Source organism: Lasioglossum baleicum, unplaced genomic scaffold (genome assembly GCF_051020765.1).
Source record: "Lasioglossum baleicum unplaced genomic scaffold, iyLasBale1 scaffold1022, whole genome shotgun sequence".
Lineage (NCBI taxonomy): Eukaryota > Metazoa > Arthropoda > Insecta > Hymenoptera > Halictidae > Lasioglossum > Lasioglossum baleicum.
Window position 1 is genome coordinate 22,981 of NW_027470081.1, and position 17,078 is coordinate 40,058.

Below are 17,078 nucleotides of genomic sequence, written 5' to 3' on the forward strand. Positions count from 1 at the left end.
GCCGAATAGTTGGCTTGCCGTGTCGCGTGCGCGATCGTATTGATGGAGTTCGGCGCGGGTGGAAAAAATTCGAGCAGAATGCCATGACCCAGCGTGGCATTTGCATCCGTAGGATCTAATGAATAGCGAGCATTACGTCCTATTTGGTCTCATTGCGACCGGCCGTGACGATGCCAGTGCGCATAGCATAGCTCTCGCGCTATTTGCAGTCTGCCTTGCCTGGTGGGGGGCACAATGGACGCCGACGCCTGGCGTCGGTATGTGCTCAATGGAGGCGACCCCTCTTCTAAGCACGTCGTACGATTTACCTACTAAACGTCAACCGAGACGACGACGCGTTCGCTTGGCGGATTCGCCGAGTGACTGGCAGACAGACTGGTTAGAGAGGGTGGGAAGGGATGAGTCGGAGGGTGGTAAAATCCCTGGAATTGTCCGCGCCGTTGCTGCCGGATGTCGAAGCGTTTCGCCCACGGGCATTTCGTTGCTCGCGGTCCTCCTGGGCCTATGATATTTTGACGAATCCTCGGCTGGGACGCCGATGTGGCTGTGCGAGGTCTTGCGATGGTTGCAGATGACGATCGCTGATGAAATGTCCGATGATAGGATGATATGGATACGGAACGATGGCTCGAGCAGAATCCTTGGGGGTTGATCTGTTTTGTTAGTCGACGTTGTCGCGTTGGATACTTGCGCTGATTCTCGTGGGTTCTTGGGTCTGTGATATTTCAGCGAATCCTCGAGATGGATGACAATATATGCGGTTGTACCGAGGTCTTACGATAGTTGGAAATATTTGATGATATAGAGCAATGGATCCAGTTGAATACTTGGAGATTGATTACTTTCATTGATTGATACTTATTCAGATTCTCGTACGTTCTTGGGTCTGTGATATTTTAGCGATCCTTCAGATGGATGACAATATATGTGGTTATACCGAGGTCTTGCGATAGTTGGAAATATTTGATGATATGGAGCGGTGGATCGAGTTGAATCCTTGGGGGTTGATTACTTTCATGATTGATACTTATTCAGATTCTCGTGGGTTCTTGGGTCTATTATATTTCTGCGAATCCTTGAGAGGAACGATAATATGGCAATATGTAGTGGTAGATTGATATGAAATGGTTGGTCGAATAGAATATAATGGATTATAATAGAAACAGGGATCCCGAGGTGGAGTTTCAGAGAGTCTGCGAGCCACGGACGGATATAGATAGAAAATTTTCCAACATATAACTCGTAATTGATTTTCTGGATAATTTCCTTCGATAGCGTTACTTCATGTGCTGCATTTACTAAATCTGAATAAGTATTAAAATTCATTCGTCGATCTCTGTTAAAGGAATATGAATTTGTCTGGACAAAAGGACAATGAAAGTTATCTAATTAAAGTATAACCGAGAGAGAAAACAATGAAATGGAATTTGAAATATTTATATTAAATTCAAGGGGAAGAAAATGAAAAATTTTTCCACGATGTTCAATAGCTCGGACAAACGAGTTGCATAAATACAGAAATAATCAGATGTCCATATAAGATCGTGGAGAACTCTGATAATTACAAATATCACGAAGGTTCGTACAATGCGCACGCGATGGCAGAAGCGTGTGAAAATCCAGTGAGTGAAAGGATGTTGCGAAATTTATCGAGATACACGAAAGCAGTGACACGAATTCTGCTCAAACCGTGACTATCTTAATCATCGCGTGTGTAAACACCGAGTTGTTAATAATCTCTATCAAGAGTTCGCTTATCGGACTTATTGAAACGCATCTGAAGGTGGAAGAGCAATGATGGAACGTCTGAAAATACTCGCCGGAAAATTCGAATTCTTAATCCCTTCGTCTATATTAAGAAACGTGGTCAGGAAATCGATTCGCAGTTAATTTTCGTTGATGTTTCCCTCAGTCAGAGGAATGATGCGATGATGTCAGCTCAGTTACTTGTTATTCTTCAACGCGTTCGGATGGAAATGACTCGACGTGAGCCCGACTTTGTTGACATGGCGAAACAGAATCGTAGTTCACGTGTTTAAGGATTCTTCTATGAATTTTTCACGGTATGTTAACCAGTTATATTTAATAATTCCCGAAGTAAGCGGATTTGCATCGAGTAAAAGGAATTAACTGACGTGTTAATTAACAAAGAGCGATTAAACTTTAAGGATTTATTTGAAGATTAATTTTAACGTCGCAACGTTGCTGTTGACTATGACACGCGAATTTAAATGGTGGGACAAGGGATTAAGATACTTCCAGAAATTTAATACATTATCCCTACATTCATATAAATCTATATAAATAATTCTACTCTATTTCAACTGATTCCATCGCGTTATATCTCATCTTCGTAAAACCCCAAATCCCATGATTAAATTAATTCGATTTCTTTTCAAAACTACCGCTTAGATTTTAAATTTACCTATATATAAAATATCTAGAAGAAACGTTTAAAATTAAATTCACACAAAAAAAGAAATTCTCGTTACGTGGCAAAATCCTTTTTGTTCCTTCATCGTAGAGATGATTGTCTTGACGAAACGTAATCGAATACAGAATCGATTTCTTTCCTATCGAATTTCTAGACATTTTTAATAAATACAGAAGCTCGTAAAATGTGAATTTCTGAATATTTCGTAACTAACGCGATATTTTTGTTTCAGTTGAATGTTCATCAAGGATCACTTGGGGCGGCGGTTCACGAGGTTTGTCGAGTTACCGGAAGTGTTCCTCAAGGGCAGCTCAGCAGCGCAGGTTCCGTCGGTTCAGCACCGAGTCCAGCGTCACCAAGGCCAACCCCTCAACCACGACCACCCGTTGCGTCCACCACTTCGCAACCCTCGAGAACGTTAGACGACGACAGATCGACGGACGGTGAGTTGGAGAATTTTCGTTCTTCCTTCAATTGAAACGTAACCGTCAATTTCGATTCCTTCCTTCGAAGTAGACGATATTTCAATTGAACTTTCACGTTTGGTTATAAGATTTCGCGATAAATTTCCAAAATTCGTTCGAGATTATACTGTCTGTAGCGCGTTAACGTTAGATCGGTAAATTTATAGTCGGAGTAGTATCGGATACTACTCGATTCTGACCAATTTGCGTCTTCTAACTGGCTTATAGCCGTAGGTACTGGTACCGCAGCGGAGGACTCAGACGATGGCGAGAGCATAGCGCAATACCTGAGCACAAATTGCGTGATCTTCACTCATTACCGAGGGGATGCTGCGTCCGAAGTGGAGGAACATTTTCAAAGAGCATTGGCGCACGACAAACCGAAGGGTGAGTCGCTACGCTATCATATTTCAATTGTATTCGAAAAAATATTTCACCAGAACCACCTAGTGTGCAAAAATTACTCTAGATTAGAGGTGTCCAATCTTTTATCTCTCTTGAGCCACGCGTAATATACCTAACATAAGCGATAGTTGATAGATGGGCAAAAAGGAATGTTTATATTTTTATTTCGTATTTTATATATAAAATTGGACCATGCTCTAACTAAAAGATCGTAGCACTAAAATTAAACGTCCCGCGTAAAGGTTCTGGAAAAATTCTCACGACATCTTCAAATATATCGGCTTTAAATCATCGTGATTTCGATAAGTTCTTTTATACGCGTGTTTGAGAGGAAACCAATCGGAAATCGAGCGACCTCGGTTTACTCTAGCTTATCGAGGGTTACATAATCCTAATCTAGCCGAAGTTTGAAACAACGAATTGGTCGATAATCGTTCACCACGCGTGACGCCGTGAAATACGTAATTATTAAAGGACGAATGGAGAAAGAGAAAGCTGTGTAAGGAGAATTGGAAGGAGCCGACATCACGGCTGCGAGGATGAATGCTCGCTTGCGATTCGTTCCAATTACGAACTCGTTTCGACGCTTCGACGTCATCGAACCACGCGAGTCGAAGATTGGACGACGCGAGTCGGGACCGGGACTAATGCATCAAAGGGCGGTGATTTAAACGCATCCAGCGAGGATGCAACGCGGTCCCAGCGGAGACCGATAATAAAGTGCGCCATTAGGCCGCGACAACGCTAACAAGCCTCGTAACAATTGTACCGTCGTCGTACTTGGGGACTTAAAGCCCTCGCTGTCGGCCGTGGAAGGAGACGAAGAAGAAGGAGTGGAAGTTCCGCCGCGAACAGAGGAAGCGAGGGCGAGAAAAAAAATAACAGATGGAAATGGAACAGGGTGAAGAAGCAGCGGAAGAATTCCGAGGTCCGTGGTTTGCCGAGTTAAAGCAAGCGACGGGCATAAGTACGAATTTCCGAAGTTATGAACGATGATAAACGTAAATTCGAACTGTAGCCCGCGGAAGGTTTACTCCACGGCGATGAAAATATCATAGGATAGGTATACCTGGAAAATTTCAATCTCTCCTTATGCGATTCGTTTTCTCGCCAAACGAGCCAAATTTTGAGAAGAAAATTTCTTCGCGCGAGTAATTAGAAAGTATGATTCTCTCAGCGATAGCGAATAGAATCTTGCCTCAAATTTTGATACAGTACACATACTCGTTTCTATGTCGCAAAGTTATTATCACAAAGGAATGGTGTAGACAAAAATCGAGCAGTTTGGGTTAGGTTCGGATATTTTCAACATCCTCGCGATTCTACGCAATCCTAATTTTTCCATACACACCCATACGCTCGATCTGACATTGAACAAACTCGAGGATTATAAATAGGAGAAAAATGGTCGTCGAGAAGAAACTCTGGACTCGATTCTTCGATCGTGTAACACGCGAATGGAATCAGCGGTATAAAACGATCGTCCCGCGTCCGGCTGCATCCCTCGAACGCAAAACCGAGCGACCCGCCACCTATATCGGGCAAAAGCGAGAACGTACTTGGCGAAAATAAAGCAACTTGGCCGGACTCGGTGGAAAGAAACCGGCCATTAGAATGCAGAGAGGCAAATGCGCGTGGCAAAAATACAACGCGAGGATATCGGCGACGCGAAAAGGGAGAGCCACGAAGCAAACATTCATATGTTCCAGAAAAGGAGCGGAACTGGCCAGATAGCCGGAGGAGGACGCGAATGATCCGGGCTGAAGGGCCGAAAGCTGGCGAAAGAAAGGAGCCGGCTAACGAGAAAGGCCGAGCGTCGGGGTTGGGGGTTGCGGCGGTGGAGTTTGGCAAGCGATCGGCGTAGCAGCCCGTCTATATCGGTATCGTTTAAGGCCGCATTTATCTCGCGGCAGTGCTGACGATCGGTTCACTAGCCTGCTTAGAATTCAAGACAACACGACCTAATTGTTATGTGCCGTGCGCCTCTCTCTGCCTCCTCTCTCCGTGCCTCTCTCAGCCTTCTCTCTCCGTGCTTCCTCCCGTGCCTCCTCTGCTTCATCCCCTCTGCGTGGTCGCAGAGTTCCATCGGCAGCACTGTTTCACCGCGTCGGAAAGGTAAATTAAGAGCTTCTGCTGCCGGCTACGAGATGCACGCTGACTCGGGGAGGGCCCGAGAGCGAAGCGTGTACAGGGGGTGAAGAAGGAGAGCGCGAGAGGGAGAGGAAGAGGACCGGGATCGCGGGATGAGGAGACGGAGCCGGAGAAGACAGTTTTAGCCGCGGTATGCCGGCTAACATACGTACAAGGAGCGAACCTCTTACCGGTGAACGCGCCTGCACCGGGAACAAAGACACCCTCCGCGAGAAGATCAAGGGAGAATGGCAGCCGATAAGAAGGGTTGGCAACCGTTTGTGAACGCGCTGCGGCACGTGTTTGCGGTCGCATCTAGGAGCTTCCGGGCTCTCGTCATTGCCGCGGATCGCGGTCTTATTAAATCCAATTGTTTCGCCTTTCCCTCGAAAAAGTACTCGCGCAGCCAGTAATTGCAAGCAAAACGGGAAATAAGAAAAATCTGACGAGAACCTGCGTAGATTGGGACTCGACAAATTTCAGCGAATGAGGATGATACTTTGACTCTGAGGGATGCAGGCTAATATCGCAATTTTCATTCCCGGCAACTAGACAGACCTGTTAAAAATTCTACCTTTCTTATTCTCAAAGGAGAAAACTTTGCGAATTCTTCGAACGAGTATATTCACCCAGGAGAGAAGGTATCGTGGAAATTTCAAATTCCTTTCCGAGTCTGCCTTGTTTATTATTGCGCATTATATAGAAACGTTTCCTTGGCTCGTTAGAAGGATGGAGGTAAATTATCGATCGTTTGATAGATGGTATCTGAAACACGCGTTCTGCTTGAACGGTAATTAATTTCCGACAAATGTGATCGATAGTGGACACGCTATTCCGCTATGTCGATGAATTAATCGCGAGTATATTATACAATCCGTTTCGAAAAACGCGCTCGTTAATAAAAATTCAGCAACTATGTAATAGATACCGATTTGCGAATCGAATTTGAAGATTGAAATTTAACTTACGCTCGATGCAAAATTCGCAAATTCTCGCTTTGTTCGTTAAGTTTCGACGATGACTGTAGAATATATCGAAGATCGTCACCGCTATAGATCACAGCGAAGCAATCTGGCCGCTCTCGTTTTCTGAGAACGAAAAAACGATATCACCGTGCCGTTATCACGCGAGACTTATCAAGGGACATTAAATTAAACACGATTCGCCGGTGCATCAAAGCCATTCCCATGCTCCTAGATCGGCCATAGCGAAAGCGTGGCCCTTAATCGCGCTATTCCTCTCGGCGTTATCAATTAAGAGCGCGTGGAGCCAGCGGAGCTGAAGACGTTATTAGCCCCGCGTGTACGGAGATAATATATTTCACCGGCTAATGAGCGAAAAGAAGGGTAATCGGCTGGCTTGGTAGGGGACAAATAGGCGACGAAGCTCGCGGGCCAAGTATCTGCGCTGAGGCCGGAAAGGACGTGGAAGATTAACCGAACGAGGCTCTCGTGCCGCGCTCGAAATCGTGACTGTTGCTGGAAATTGGTGACACGTTACACTCCCCGGGGAACGACTTCTTGCGAGGAAGAAATCGCGTCTAGTAGGCTTTTGCGGGCTACCAGCCGGTACCAGGAGCGGCTGGCACACGCTTAAGGGGACAGGATCGAAGGAGGCGAACGATACGACTGGCCGATAAAACGTTTTGCCCTCGAATGCTCGCCGATACGAGGCGCATAAGCGACGCGACCGTGATTATCCTGCTTTCTTGCGAACGCCGCCTTCGAGGGATCCTGCGACGCCGGAATCTGACTTTGATTGCGTTGCTCAGGCCTGAGAACGGTGTTCCGTGCATCTCCCAAGGGTTCGTTAGTGAAAGAACTTGCGCAGGTCGGGATTATAGAAGGTATTATTCTGATTTCTCGTTGTCGTTCGTTTTCCCGGATCAGTGGAAATATTTAAGGAAAAAAGACTCGACATCGTTTCAACAGTTTTCCAAGAGAATGCGTCGATGTCTCGTTCGAAGAATCCATTCGGATTTTTGTCAACGATCGTGGTAGAGTTTACTAGAGTTATTCCAAAGTTAAAATAAATTTGGCTAATTGAAAGCTTTCCGTATCGTGGATTTTAGACGCTTGAAACATTCCAACGCGTGTTTTGGAAACTTAAAAGCTGAAATTTAAGATCATCGAGTATTCGCGAAGCGTTGGTTTCGTATCTTCCGTTATGCGAATTTTCGAAATATCGAAGGAGGAATTTAAACGGAATTTTTCGTTTGTAACTTTAGCTTCTTTGCTTGGTGGATTGAAACGCACCGTTTGTAATTCCGAGCGTAGATTATTAGGACGGTATATAAATTGCGATAAACGCGAATGATAATTGCGAGATCGTACAGTATACCTAAATTATTCCATAGAATCAGCATTGAAAAGGTATTCCCACTTGCATGGCGTAATACTTAAGTGGAACAAGAACTGCAACATAGTTCATTTTCTGTCGGTATCTCAAAGCTAACGAATACGATAACGCGCATCCTACATATTCATTTCCTAGAATGCAGAAAAACTTCTCTCCTACGAGTTAGCTTTCTCACATAATCTACTGTCACTCTGCATACAAAATAATAAACCTCCTCGCGAAAGAGTCAACGTTAATTATCTAACTCGAAGATCAATTTCCTCGCACACTCCTAATTACCTCTTCATAAACAACCACGTTTCACACACGCGTACTTGCACTCGCAAAACTCTTCGATGCAACTTTATCCCGGCTTGATCGACAAGGTATGCACAGTAGAGTCTCGGTTAGCCGAATTAATTGGGCGATGTAACTGTTCGTATCAGAGAATTTTTTACACCATAGAATACGACCTTTTTAATTTTGCAACGAAAGAAGATGAATATCGTACGTGTGAAATAACAACGGTAATATATAATTCGGTCAAAAATATATAGATCCAAAATTCATTTAGCTACTAAATTGCCGAACCGTTCTGTTAATTTCGATTCGGTGAAATTACATTTTCCAAAATGTCAGGGTACCTTGTCACCGTCGCGATATTTAACCCTTTGCACTCCGCTGTCCCCTCTCAGGAGACATAGAAGTTTATTTAGTGATTAAGAATAGTAATAAAAATATCAAATAACTTATTTCAGCAGAACTTTTTGAGAAATGTATGTTTCCCTGACGTTTCCCTCTGGAAATGGCAGAACATCTTCGGCGAACATTGTTCGGAGTGCAAAGGGTTAATATAAGATTCCATTGTCGCAATTCTACGCCAGATCAAGGAATTATTATTCCCTAAGGTGATTTATCAATCGATCTCCACCATAAATCGTCCTGTCCGAATTATTTTAAACCGTTCATAACGGCGGTTAATGTAGACCTAGAAATAATAATCCTTGCCCTGATATTCGACTCCTGCGAATCTCTCAGACCTCTGGGCGTCTCTCTATCGACGAGCATAAATGAGAAGGGAGGGAAAAAGGAAGAGAATGCTTGGAAAAGCGAGAAATAGACGAGCGTCGGGATCGGCTTGCGGTCTGAGCGACTGGAGCCGTCGCGACGCGAGCTGAAAAATCACACGCGTTTATCAGCGCGCATACTTCCGTTCAAAGGGTTAATTCGGAACGTCCGCCGGTGGGGATCGGCTTATCGCGGCGCGTATGCCGGTCGGCCTGATGAGAATACGACGTCGGGAACGGCGGTAACGTTGAGTTCGGGAAATTGAGCGCGTCGTTCCAGTCGGTGGCGTCAAATTAACGCCCCGTTCGCCAGCCACCGCCGCGCAACACAGACGCAATTACTTGACATGGCCCTTACACGACGCCGTGGCGTCTTCAAAGGGGCTGCCGCGAGATTAGCCGCGATACCGACGCCGGTCTACGGCCGCGCTTTTTCAGCGCGTACGCTTGCTACGAGCCGCGGATCACACGGATGAAAATTGCCGTGTAATCTATGACACGACGCAATTTAACGTGCCGTAATTGTCCACGTCCCGACCAGCACGATTCTATTCGACGCTCGATCGCTTTCGCGCCGTCCGAGGTAATTCGGTCAGTTATTAACCCTTTGCGACTCGCGAGCTCGATCTTACTTGGCCGATGCCTCGTTTTCTAAGAATGTCCTTGAAATGCTGGCTTGAGCTATTTTTCTCCGAACGTTACAGAACGATTAACCTCTCTGGTATACTTCGTAACGCTTCTCTGATACGCACAACGCGAGTTCCACGACGAAATTACGCTGGAAAATACGAAAACGAATCGGCGGGGTAGAAATTCCATTCCTCCTCTACGATTTTCATTTCAACCGATAATCGTTTACTTTATCCGTGCCGGCATTCGTTCTAGATATTCTCGAAAAAATCGTTTAGAATCGAGAAAGGGTTAATCCCAAACGAACCAAACGAATACACCATTTATCGTTCTATTCGTTTCCTATTGCGTGATCTTGCGAACCGACATGGGAAACATCCTCGGACACGGATTCAGAGCGTGACGCGAGCCGGACCCGCGGATCCAGGCATCGACAGAGGGTCTACAAATCGAAAATAGACCGGAACGCGCCATTAGTTTCCGCGGCGAGTGCGAATCCGTGTCACTGGGCGGGTAGTAGGTTTCTTTGGCCGTGGCCGTGTGCGCGAGCTCCTCGGCAATCAGAATAACGAGCCATCCGGTCGCACCGCCACATCAATCTGCCGTGGGTTACGTTTTGACGAATCGCGGCACCGCGACGCGCGACGTCTTTATAGAGGCACCTTCTGGCGCGGCGCCAACGCCACGCGTCGACGCCGAGGAGCACGTCGCGCGCGAGCAGCTCATCCCCCATGGCCGTGTCAGCCGATTATTTTCCGCGGCCCTCGGAAATGAAACACCGCTGCCGCCAAGATTTACCGACTACATTTGTATCGGGCTATCGCGCCAGTGGGCGAACGATCGACGTCGAGCTGCTCGGTGAACAGCTGAAAGTGAATCATTACGGGCCAACTCGCCCGGGAAAATGAATGAACCTGGAAAAAATTAATGATCACCGGTTGGCTCTCGCCAAACTCTCCTCCGGAGCTTGTCGAGGCAGAATGGGATTAGGTTTCTCCTTTAACTCTTTCTTTCGTTTTTCCCTTAGCAACCGCGTAATTCTCTTCCTATTTTAAATGTCGAGACTTCTTCGCGAGCGATTTTATTCTATGTATGCGTTTTATCGAAGCTGGATCATCGTTTCGTTAGTTTTACTGTTGACATCTAATTCTGATCTGGTAATGATTTTTATTAAGAGACAGAGAGAATGGGATTAGGTTCTTTGTTCCATTTTTCTAATAGTAACTGGGTAATTATTTTAACTAATATGACAGAAATACGTCGATAACAGACCTAACATTACCGGCAAATCTTAAAACTAATTTTGTTGGCAATCACCGTGTTATCAATGCGACGCAAAATTCAAAGAGAAAAAAAAAAAGAAAATGGATACTATCTATTCGTTAGAGTTTATTAGATATCGATTGTTACATCCAATGAACACGAAAAATTCAAAATACCACGTCCATCTAAGCCTCGCACCAAATTCTCTCATCTTCGAATCTTTCCGAACGACGTTGAAAATCGAAGAATCGTAAAATTCGGAAAAAGAACTCGGTAATAACCCTCGAGGCAATCTCGAATTCTAAATCACTCCGGATGACACGAGAAATTCAAAGAACCGCATTTACCGAAGACTTGCAGTGAAAACTCTCATCTTCGAACCTATCCGAGCGGCGCTAGAGAAGAATCGGAAAATTGGGAAAAAGAATAGAATAATCTCGACTGATTTGCGCTATGCGAATTTGGCATGGACAACCCTCGGGACTATCCCGAGTGCGACGTTCGCGAGGAATGGAAAGTCTGGGTCTCCCCGAGCGTGCAGCCGGTCCGCGGCATCGGCACGGTAGAAAGCCGGCCGTGGACGCTCGACACTCTGTTTCTTTAATTGCGTTAATAAATAAAGGACAGTCGGGCGAGGACAGCGAGCCGGGTCGGGCAGAGAGCTAGCCGTAGCAGAAGATGGCGAGGCAGCGGCCGCGGGGTTGGAGTAAGGACGAAGGACGTGGAACGAAGGACGTGGGGGCCGGTTTCCGTTCCGCTATCTCGCATCTTCCCTCGTAAGCAAATCGCAATATTTAACGCGATAGTTAGTCAATCTTTCTTGATACTTGTGTAGGAGGATGATGCCGCGCCGCTCGGCCGATCCGCTCGGCCAATCCGCTCGGCTGGTCGCCGCTCTCCACGAGAAAGTATATTTTACGCGTTTCGTCGGCCACGAGCCCCCCTCCCCGACCCCTCCGCCATTCCGGCATTCCACGCGTGGAAACAATGCGGCTCCATGGCTTCTTTATGCTGAAAGTGTCGCGGGTCAGTTGTTACCGGGACGACCCGATACCCAATCGGGTTACAGTATCGTCCTCTGGACCCTTTCACAGACTGCGGGATGCGAATTTTGCGAATCTTTCGGTGTATTCCGAGTCGTATTCGGGAATAGAGAGGTCTTGGGGAAATTGGCGCTGAAGGAGGATGAAGAGGAGGACGAAGAGGAGCGGGACGATGGGCGCAAGATGCGGGAGATTATGGTTTATCTCTTTGGTGTACCGATGCCGGGGTAATTGTTTGGAATTCGTAGTTGCTCCTAATTCTTTATGGTACGATTTAATTGGAAGAAGTATACGTTACTAAAGCGTTTAATTTTAGGTTGCCACTGTGTCTGCCGTTGCATGGAAAAACGCTACGTGTCGCGATCTTGAAATGTCGTTATTCATCCGTTAATTGGATCGCATAAGATTAATTGGTTTGCTCGTTTAGTTATTTCCTCGTGTCTTCGAAGAAATTATGCAATTCGTGTAAACGGGTAAAGTTTTTCCCTGATCTGTGATATCCGTTAGGTGGTTTTTGTAAAATTTACTTTCTACGACGCTGTGTAGGAAACTCGCGTTAGACAAAGAGTTTCTTGTAGAAATGCGAGAACGGTGCGTAGAAAATGCATAATGCGGCTTATTTCGAAACTTTGGAGAGAAATTATAATTATTCAGAAGCACGAATAACTGTGGACATCACCTAATTTTCGAGACAAGACTGAAGCTTATGACATTCTTACTTTTTACGTGATATTTCATTTTACCCCAAACTCGCGTTTTTCGAAAGCTGAGAGTGACAGAAAAATTTCGATTATGGATTCCTTTTTGGAAAACACTTTGGATTTGCTATAAAGTAAATGATTTGATTCCTTAAACAATTACGAGGTATTAATATTTGAGGTAAATCGGCCAAGTCTCGTATCGTGAGTCGTGTTTGCAGAATCTTATGCGACTATCGCCTGGCTACTCTTCATTTCTCTCTTTGAGACTCGATACTTTGACGAGCGATACATTTTTCTATCTACGTTTCATTGTACGAATGCAAAGATTATACGGCGTTTTGTTAACTCGGACTCGTTAATTATCACGGGTATGCGTGTTAGTGTGTGTCATCTATTAAAGATAAATTGCTGTACATCGAGTGCCATGTATCAATCCGGTACTGATAGGTTGCGCAACACAACGATGAATAATTCATGCCTCTGTTTTATCAAACAGTCTTACTGCCTGCCACTTTTTACGCTACCATGTATCCCTGTCGATCCATAAACAGTAAGCTCCATAATTAACGCGTTGCCCGAGCAAATGATGATAAATTTCATAGCATCCGATGAAACCGAATTTAATCAATAAACGACTGCATCCAATCGAGTTTATTCTGCCTACAAGAGAAACTTACACCTCCTCTGTGACACTAAACCTACCGTAACCTAAATGGTCGATTTTCAAACTGTCATTAAAAATTTTTCAAACGGTATACGCTCAATCGAGCTTTCAATATCTCTAATTTCTCCATTGTTTATAATTTCATTACTTCGTTCACCGGTCATTCGAAAGTGGTAGCTTTAGTAGTAATATCTACTATAATACCTACTATATCTACTATAATACAATAATACCATAATACAGAAGCAAAGAGAAGAAACTCGAATCTCTCGTCTCCCGTATCGATCAACCCCAAGGTCTAAAAAGTGAGAACTATTACATAAATCGACTCCGTGATCGAGGAAGAAAATTCAAAAATTGGAATCGAATCGTGAATCGTTTGGTTTACGTAACAGCGAGGAATGGACGCCAGGTTCGCCGAGATAACAGCGATCGACGAGGCCGGGATTTTTTGAATAAATCACTTGACAGATTTTCCGTGGGACACCGCGGCGGAGAGCTGACGGAGGAAGAGGCAGAGGAATTAGAAGCATAAATCGTCGGCTGGTTCGACCTCGTTGGTTCAACCTTCGAATATGTGTTTGGATTGGCCGAAAGAGCTTGGAGAGAAAAAGGAATCCCGGGACCAAGGACCCGGAGAGACTCGCGGGAGGATACACGACAAGCTTCTGGCTTTGGAGTGGTCGCTTGTAAAACAACCGAGCGGTACCTTTCTGTCGCGCGGTTCGATCCCGTGGGATCCGACTACCCGTTTATCGTGAGCCCTCGAAAGAATCGCGTGCTGGCCCGTGGGAAACGACACAAATATTTTAATAAACATTCCTGCCCGGCCGGAACGTCCAAGCTCTCGAACGGGAATTATTGCGCCGATTGGCCCGATGATCCGTCAAGGTCGGGATAGTCGATCGTAGATCGATCACTTGCTGACTTATCGTTCGGGGATCCTCGTTCGGGCATTTCATGGAACTACCGGACACTCGCTGGAATTTCGTTTCTTGAGAGACTTTCACCGGGGAATCATTATATCGACGTTCGATGGGAAATTTTTGTTTCGTCGCGAGTATCGGGGGTTAGATATGGGCACCGTTTGCGATATTAGGCTTAAGAAAGTCTACAACGCTTCGTGAAAACTCAAGTAGTCTAAGTAGCATCTAGTAAATAGATACTTTAGTGGTATTATGTATGAGGAGAAGTTGGGTCGTTGATTAGGCTGAGATAGTAATTTAATTGCACGATTATACTCGTTCGGTGGAATACACGCGGGACTAACAAAAAGTATTTCGTTCTGTTGTAGAAAATATCTCTCCCATGTTCATGAGGAACTTCCCCCCTTCCTTCTGGAAGAGCCAGCATCCTAGTGAAGTCTACGAGTGTCCAACGGATCCATGGCATTCGCATTATCCACAGTATCACCACAGGTGAGCGTTCCTGGCATTCCTCGCGCTGTCCTTAAAATATATTTCTACGTTACAGGAAAATCTATCCCAACCCTAACCCCTAATACGTTTCTTTACCCTCTGAAATCACGTTATTCTCGAATATATTCGGAAAATCGGTCTTTTCTTTAGAGTTCCGTTCCTGTTTCAACTCTTTCGTTGTTTCGTAATATTATTTTGTAACGATACACGCGATTCGCTTGAAATATATCGCAATACGAATGAAAGGAACTAATTAGTAATCAGAGAAACAGCGAGATTTTGGATTAGATCCTTGATCGCACGATTTACACTCACAACAGCGAAAGGGTTGAATTAAAGCAAGAGCGAATTCCACAGTTTCAACCACGAAATCGGAGCCTACCCTATCCAAAGCTTTTTTTTCTAAATACTTTGTAACAAAATTCTCGGTTTAATAAAACCTGTCGACTTCGCCTTGTCAACCCCCGACGCTTGATATTTATCCATCTCGCGTGAAAGAAAGACGCTTCTCGTTCGAAGCAGTTTAAATCCGATCAAACCATCCGCGACTTGCTCGATTCTGGTGAAAACCAACGAAAATCTAGTGCCTCTCAATCTCTCTCATCCAGCTCGATCGGAATCCCCGTTTCATCTCCGTACTTCGATAATTCCCATGAACGAGAACATACCAGCAACAACACGGCGCGCAATTAGACCAACCCCATCGAAGAATCTCGTCCAATCGAATCTCGCCTCGGCGTGTTCCATTTTAAATACGCTCGCTCGCGCGGATGGTTCACGCGCGAAACCAGCTCGTGATTAATCGACGGAATCGTCGTGAGCGTCGTCCGTTCAATTAACGAACGATAATGCGGCCGACGCTTCACGCATTCCAAAAATCCGCCTCCGGCAGGCGCGACACGCTCATTACGCGATAGCCTGCCGGGATAAACCGTCGGGGACGAATGTCGCAGCGGGCCGCGGGGAGGTAGCGGGAACTCGATGGAAAAAGGACGAGGAGGAAAGAAAGGGAGAAAAAATGGGAGAAAAATCGGGAGAAATGAAGGAAAGAGACGGAAGGAGAGACGCACGCAGGGCTGGGTCGAGAGGCAGTACGGGGTAGATCGGAGGAGCGGTAGAAAAAGCGACACGGCGACTGAGAAAGGCGGAGAGAGAGAGAGAGAGAGAAGGTAGGAGAGGAGGCAAAGAGAAAACGAGACGTGAAAAATACAGAAAACCGTCGGGAGCAGGTACCCCTGCCGCAGAGATCTTTAGCGCTGATCTCGCGTCGGCCGCCGTATAAATTACCAGTCTGTCACCGTTCTTGAGAAGAGGCACGATATCGAGGATTCTTTCTCTCTCTCTCTCTCTTTCTCTCCGTCTCTCCTACGACCACCTTTTTTCTCTCCTCCTTCCCGTCCCTTCTTTTCGATCGCTCCGTTCCGGCCGCGTATCCGCCCTTCCTCGTCCCTTCGGAGACTTCATCCCTCGAGACGTCCTACCCTTAGCGCTAGAAGCGATAAACGAAGGATGTAAAGGCGCCGAAAACGATTTCCACGATCTGTTTTGCAGGGCTGTGCACGAGTATCACCACCATAACATGGCGACCGTGACGAGTTACGGCGGTCTGCTGTTGGGTGGTGCGCGAGGACTCGGCCACCATGCGGCGCACCACGCACACTCCGCGGCCTCCTACAAGGACTGGCCGTCGGCCACGCCGTCACAGTCGTTCGTCGACGCTTCCTCCGCACCCTCTTACCCACACGGCTATTACGCACCCCTCTCTGGTGAGTAGAGTCACGAATGTCATATATCTCGTGTCGATACGGGGCGCGGCAATTGGACCAGTTGGCGAGTCGGGCTCTGGCTTTCTCCTCTAATATCACGTCTTCGACGGTGCTCGGGTAGTGGTGGTATCTATTATACTTTGGGACTCGAAAAATTTGGTATCTTTATCTTTCCGAGCTTTCGAATAACGAGGCACGAGTCTGATAATTGGGAGAAGAAGTCCATCGCTGCATCTATTATATTTCGTATCTCAAACTCCGTAGAAAATTCTAAAGAAGCCGCCGACGTTTAGGGGACAAGTTTCGAATAGGTGGTAATTTGTAATCTCACAGTGCCGAGGGTTAACGATTAAATTATGCGAATATCCAAGCAAACCCTAATTTTGTAAATTCTTCCGAGTGAACCTTAACGGCTACTCGTTAACCAACGCGAGCAAAGTCCAACAATCGTACACTCGAGTTTCACCTTTCGCTTCCACCGAGACATCGTTTTCCAAGATTTCCTCCGAGATCGAACCAGCTCCGAACTCTGTCTCGTCCGCGTTTCCTAATCGCGGCGCGAGAAACGAGCTTTCCCTCTCTCTTATATAACCCAGCGACCGGCCTGCGAGAAACGGTGCGGCCCTTTTTGCGGTGACGTGTCCCGGGCACCTTGGAGTATAGCCGAGGAACGGAGCGAAATGTTTTACGGCCGTGGTGTTGCTTTTTGTCGTCGGCATCGATGATTTCGGTGGGAGAACAACGAAGAAAGCACGG

General features: G+C 46.0%; 1 protein-coding gene across 1 annotated transcript; it reads left to right on the top strand.

Moving 5' to 3' along the window:
• Positions 1–609: 609 nt before the first annotated feature.
• On the top strand, positions 610–16,725 carry LOC143220469 (uncharacterized). Its single transcript, XM_076446106.1, has 10 exons — positions 610–660; positions 730–771; positions 867–930; positions 1,519–1,622; positions 1,887–1,964; positions 2,667–2,877; positions 3,133–3,285; positions 14,433–14,556; positions 16,108–16,322; positions 16,694–16,725. The coding sequence occupies exons 1-10, from the start codon at positions 610–612 to the stop codon at positions 16,723–16,725; spliced, it is 1,074 nt and encodes a 357-aa protein (XP_076302221.1).
• Positions 16,726–17,078: the final 353 nt, after the last annotated feature.

What these genes read in the sequence shown, in the direction of transcription:
- LOC143220469 (XM_076446106.1), top strand. Translation starts at nt 610, where the DNA reads ATGGATACGGAACGATGGCTCGAGCAGAATCCTTGGGGGTTGATCTGT. An exon ending in CGACGACAGATCGACGGACG is followed by an intron (nt 2,878 to 3,132) that starts GTGAGTTGGAGA and finishes TTATAGCCGTAG; the next exon opens with GTACTGGTACCGCAGCGGAG. An exon ending in CTATTACGCACCCCTCTCTG is followed by an intron (nt 16,323 to 16,693) that starts GTGAGTAGAGTC and finishes CGAATATCCAAG; the next exon opens with CAAACCCTAATTTTGTAAAT.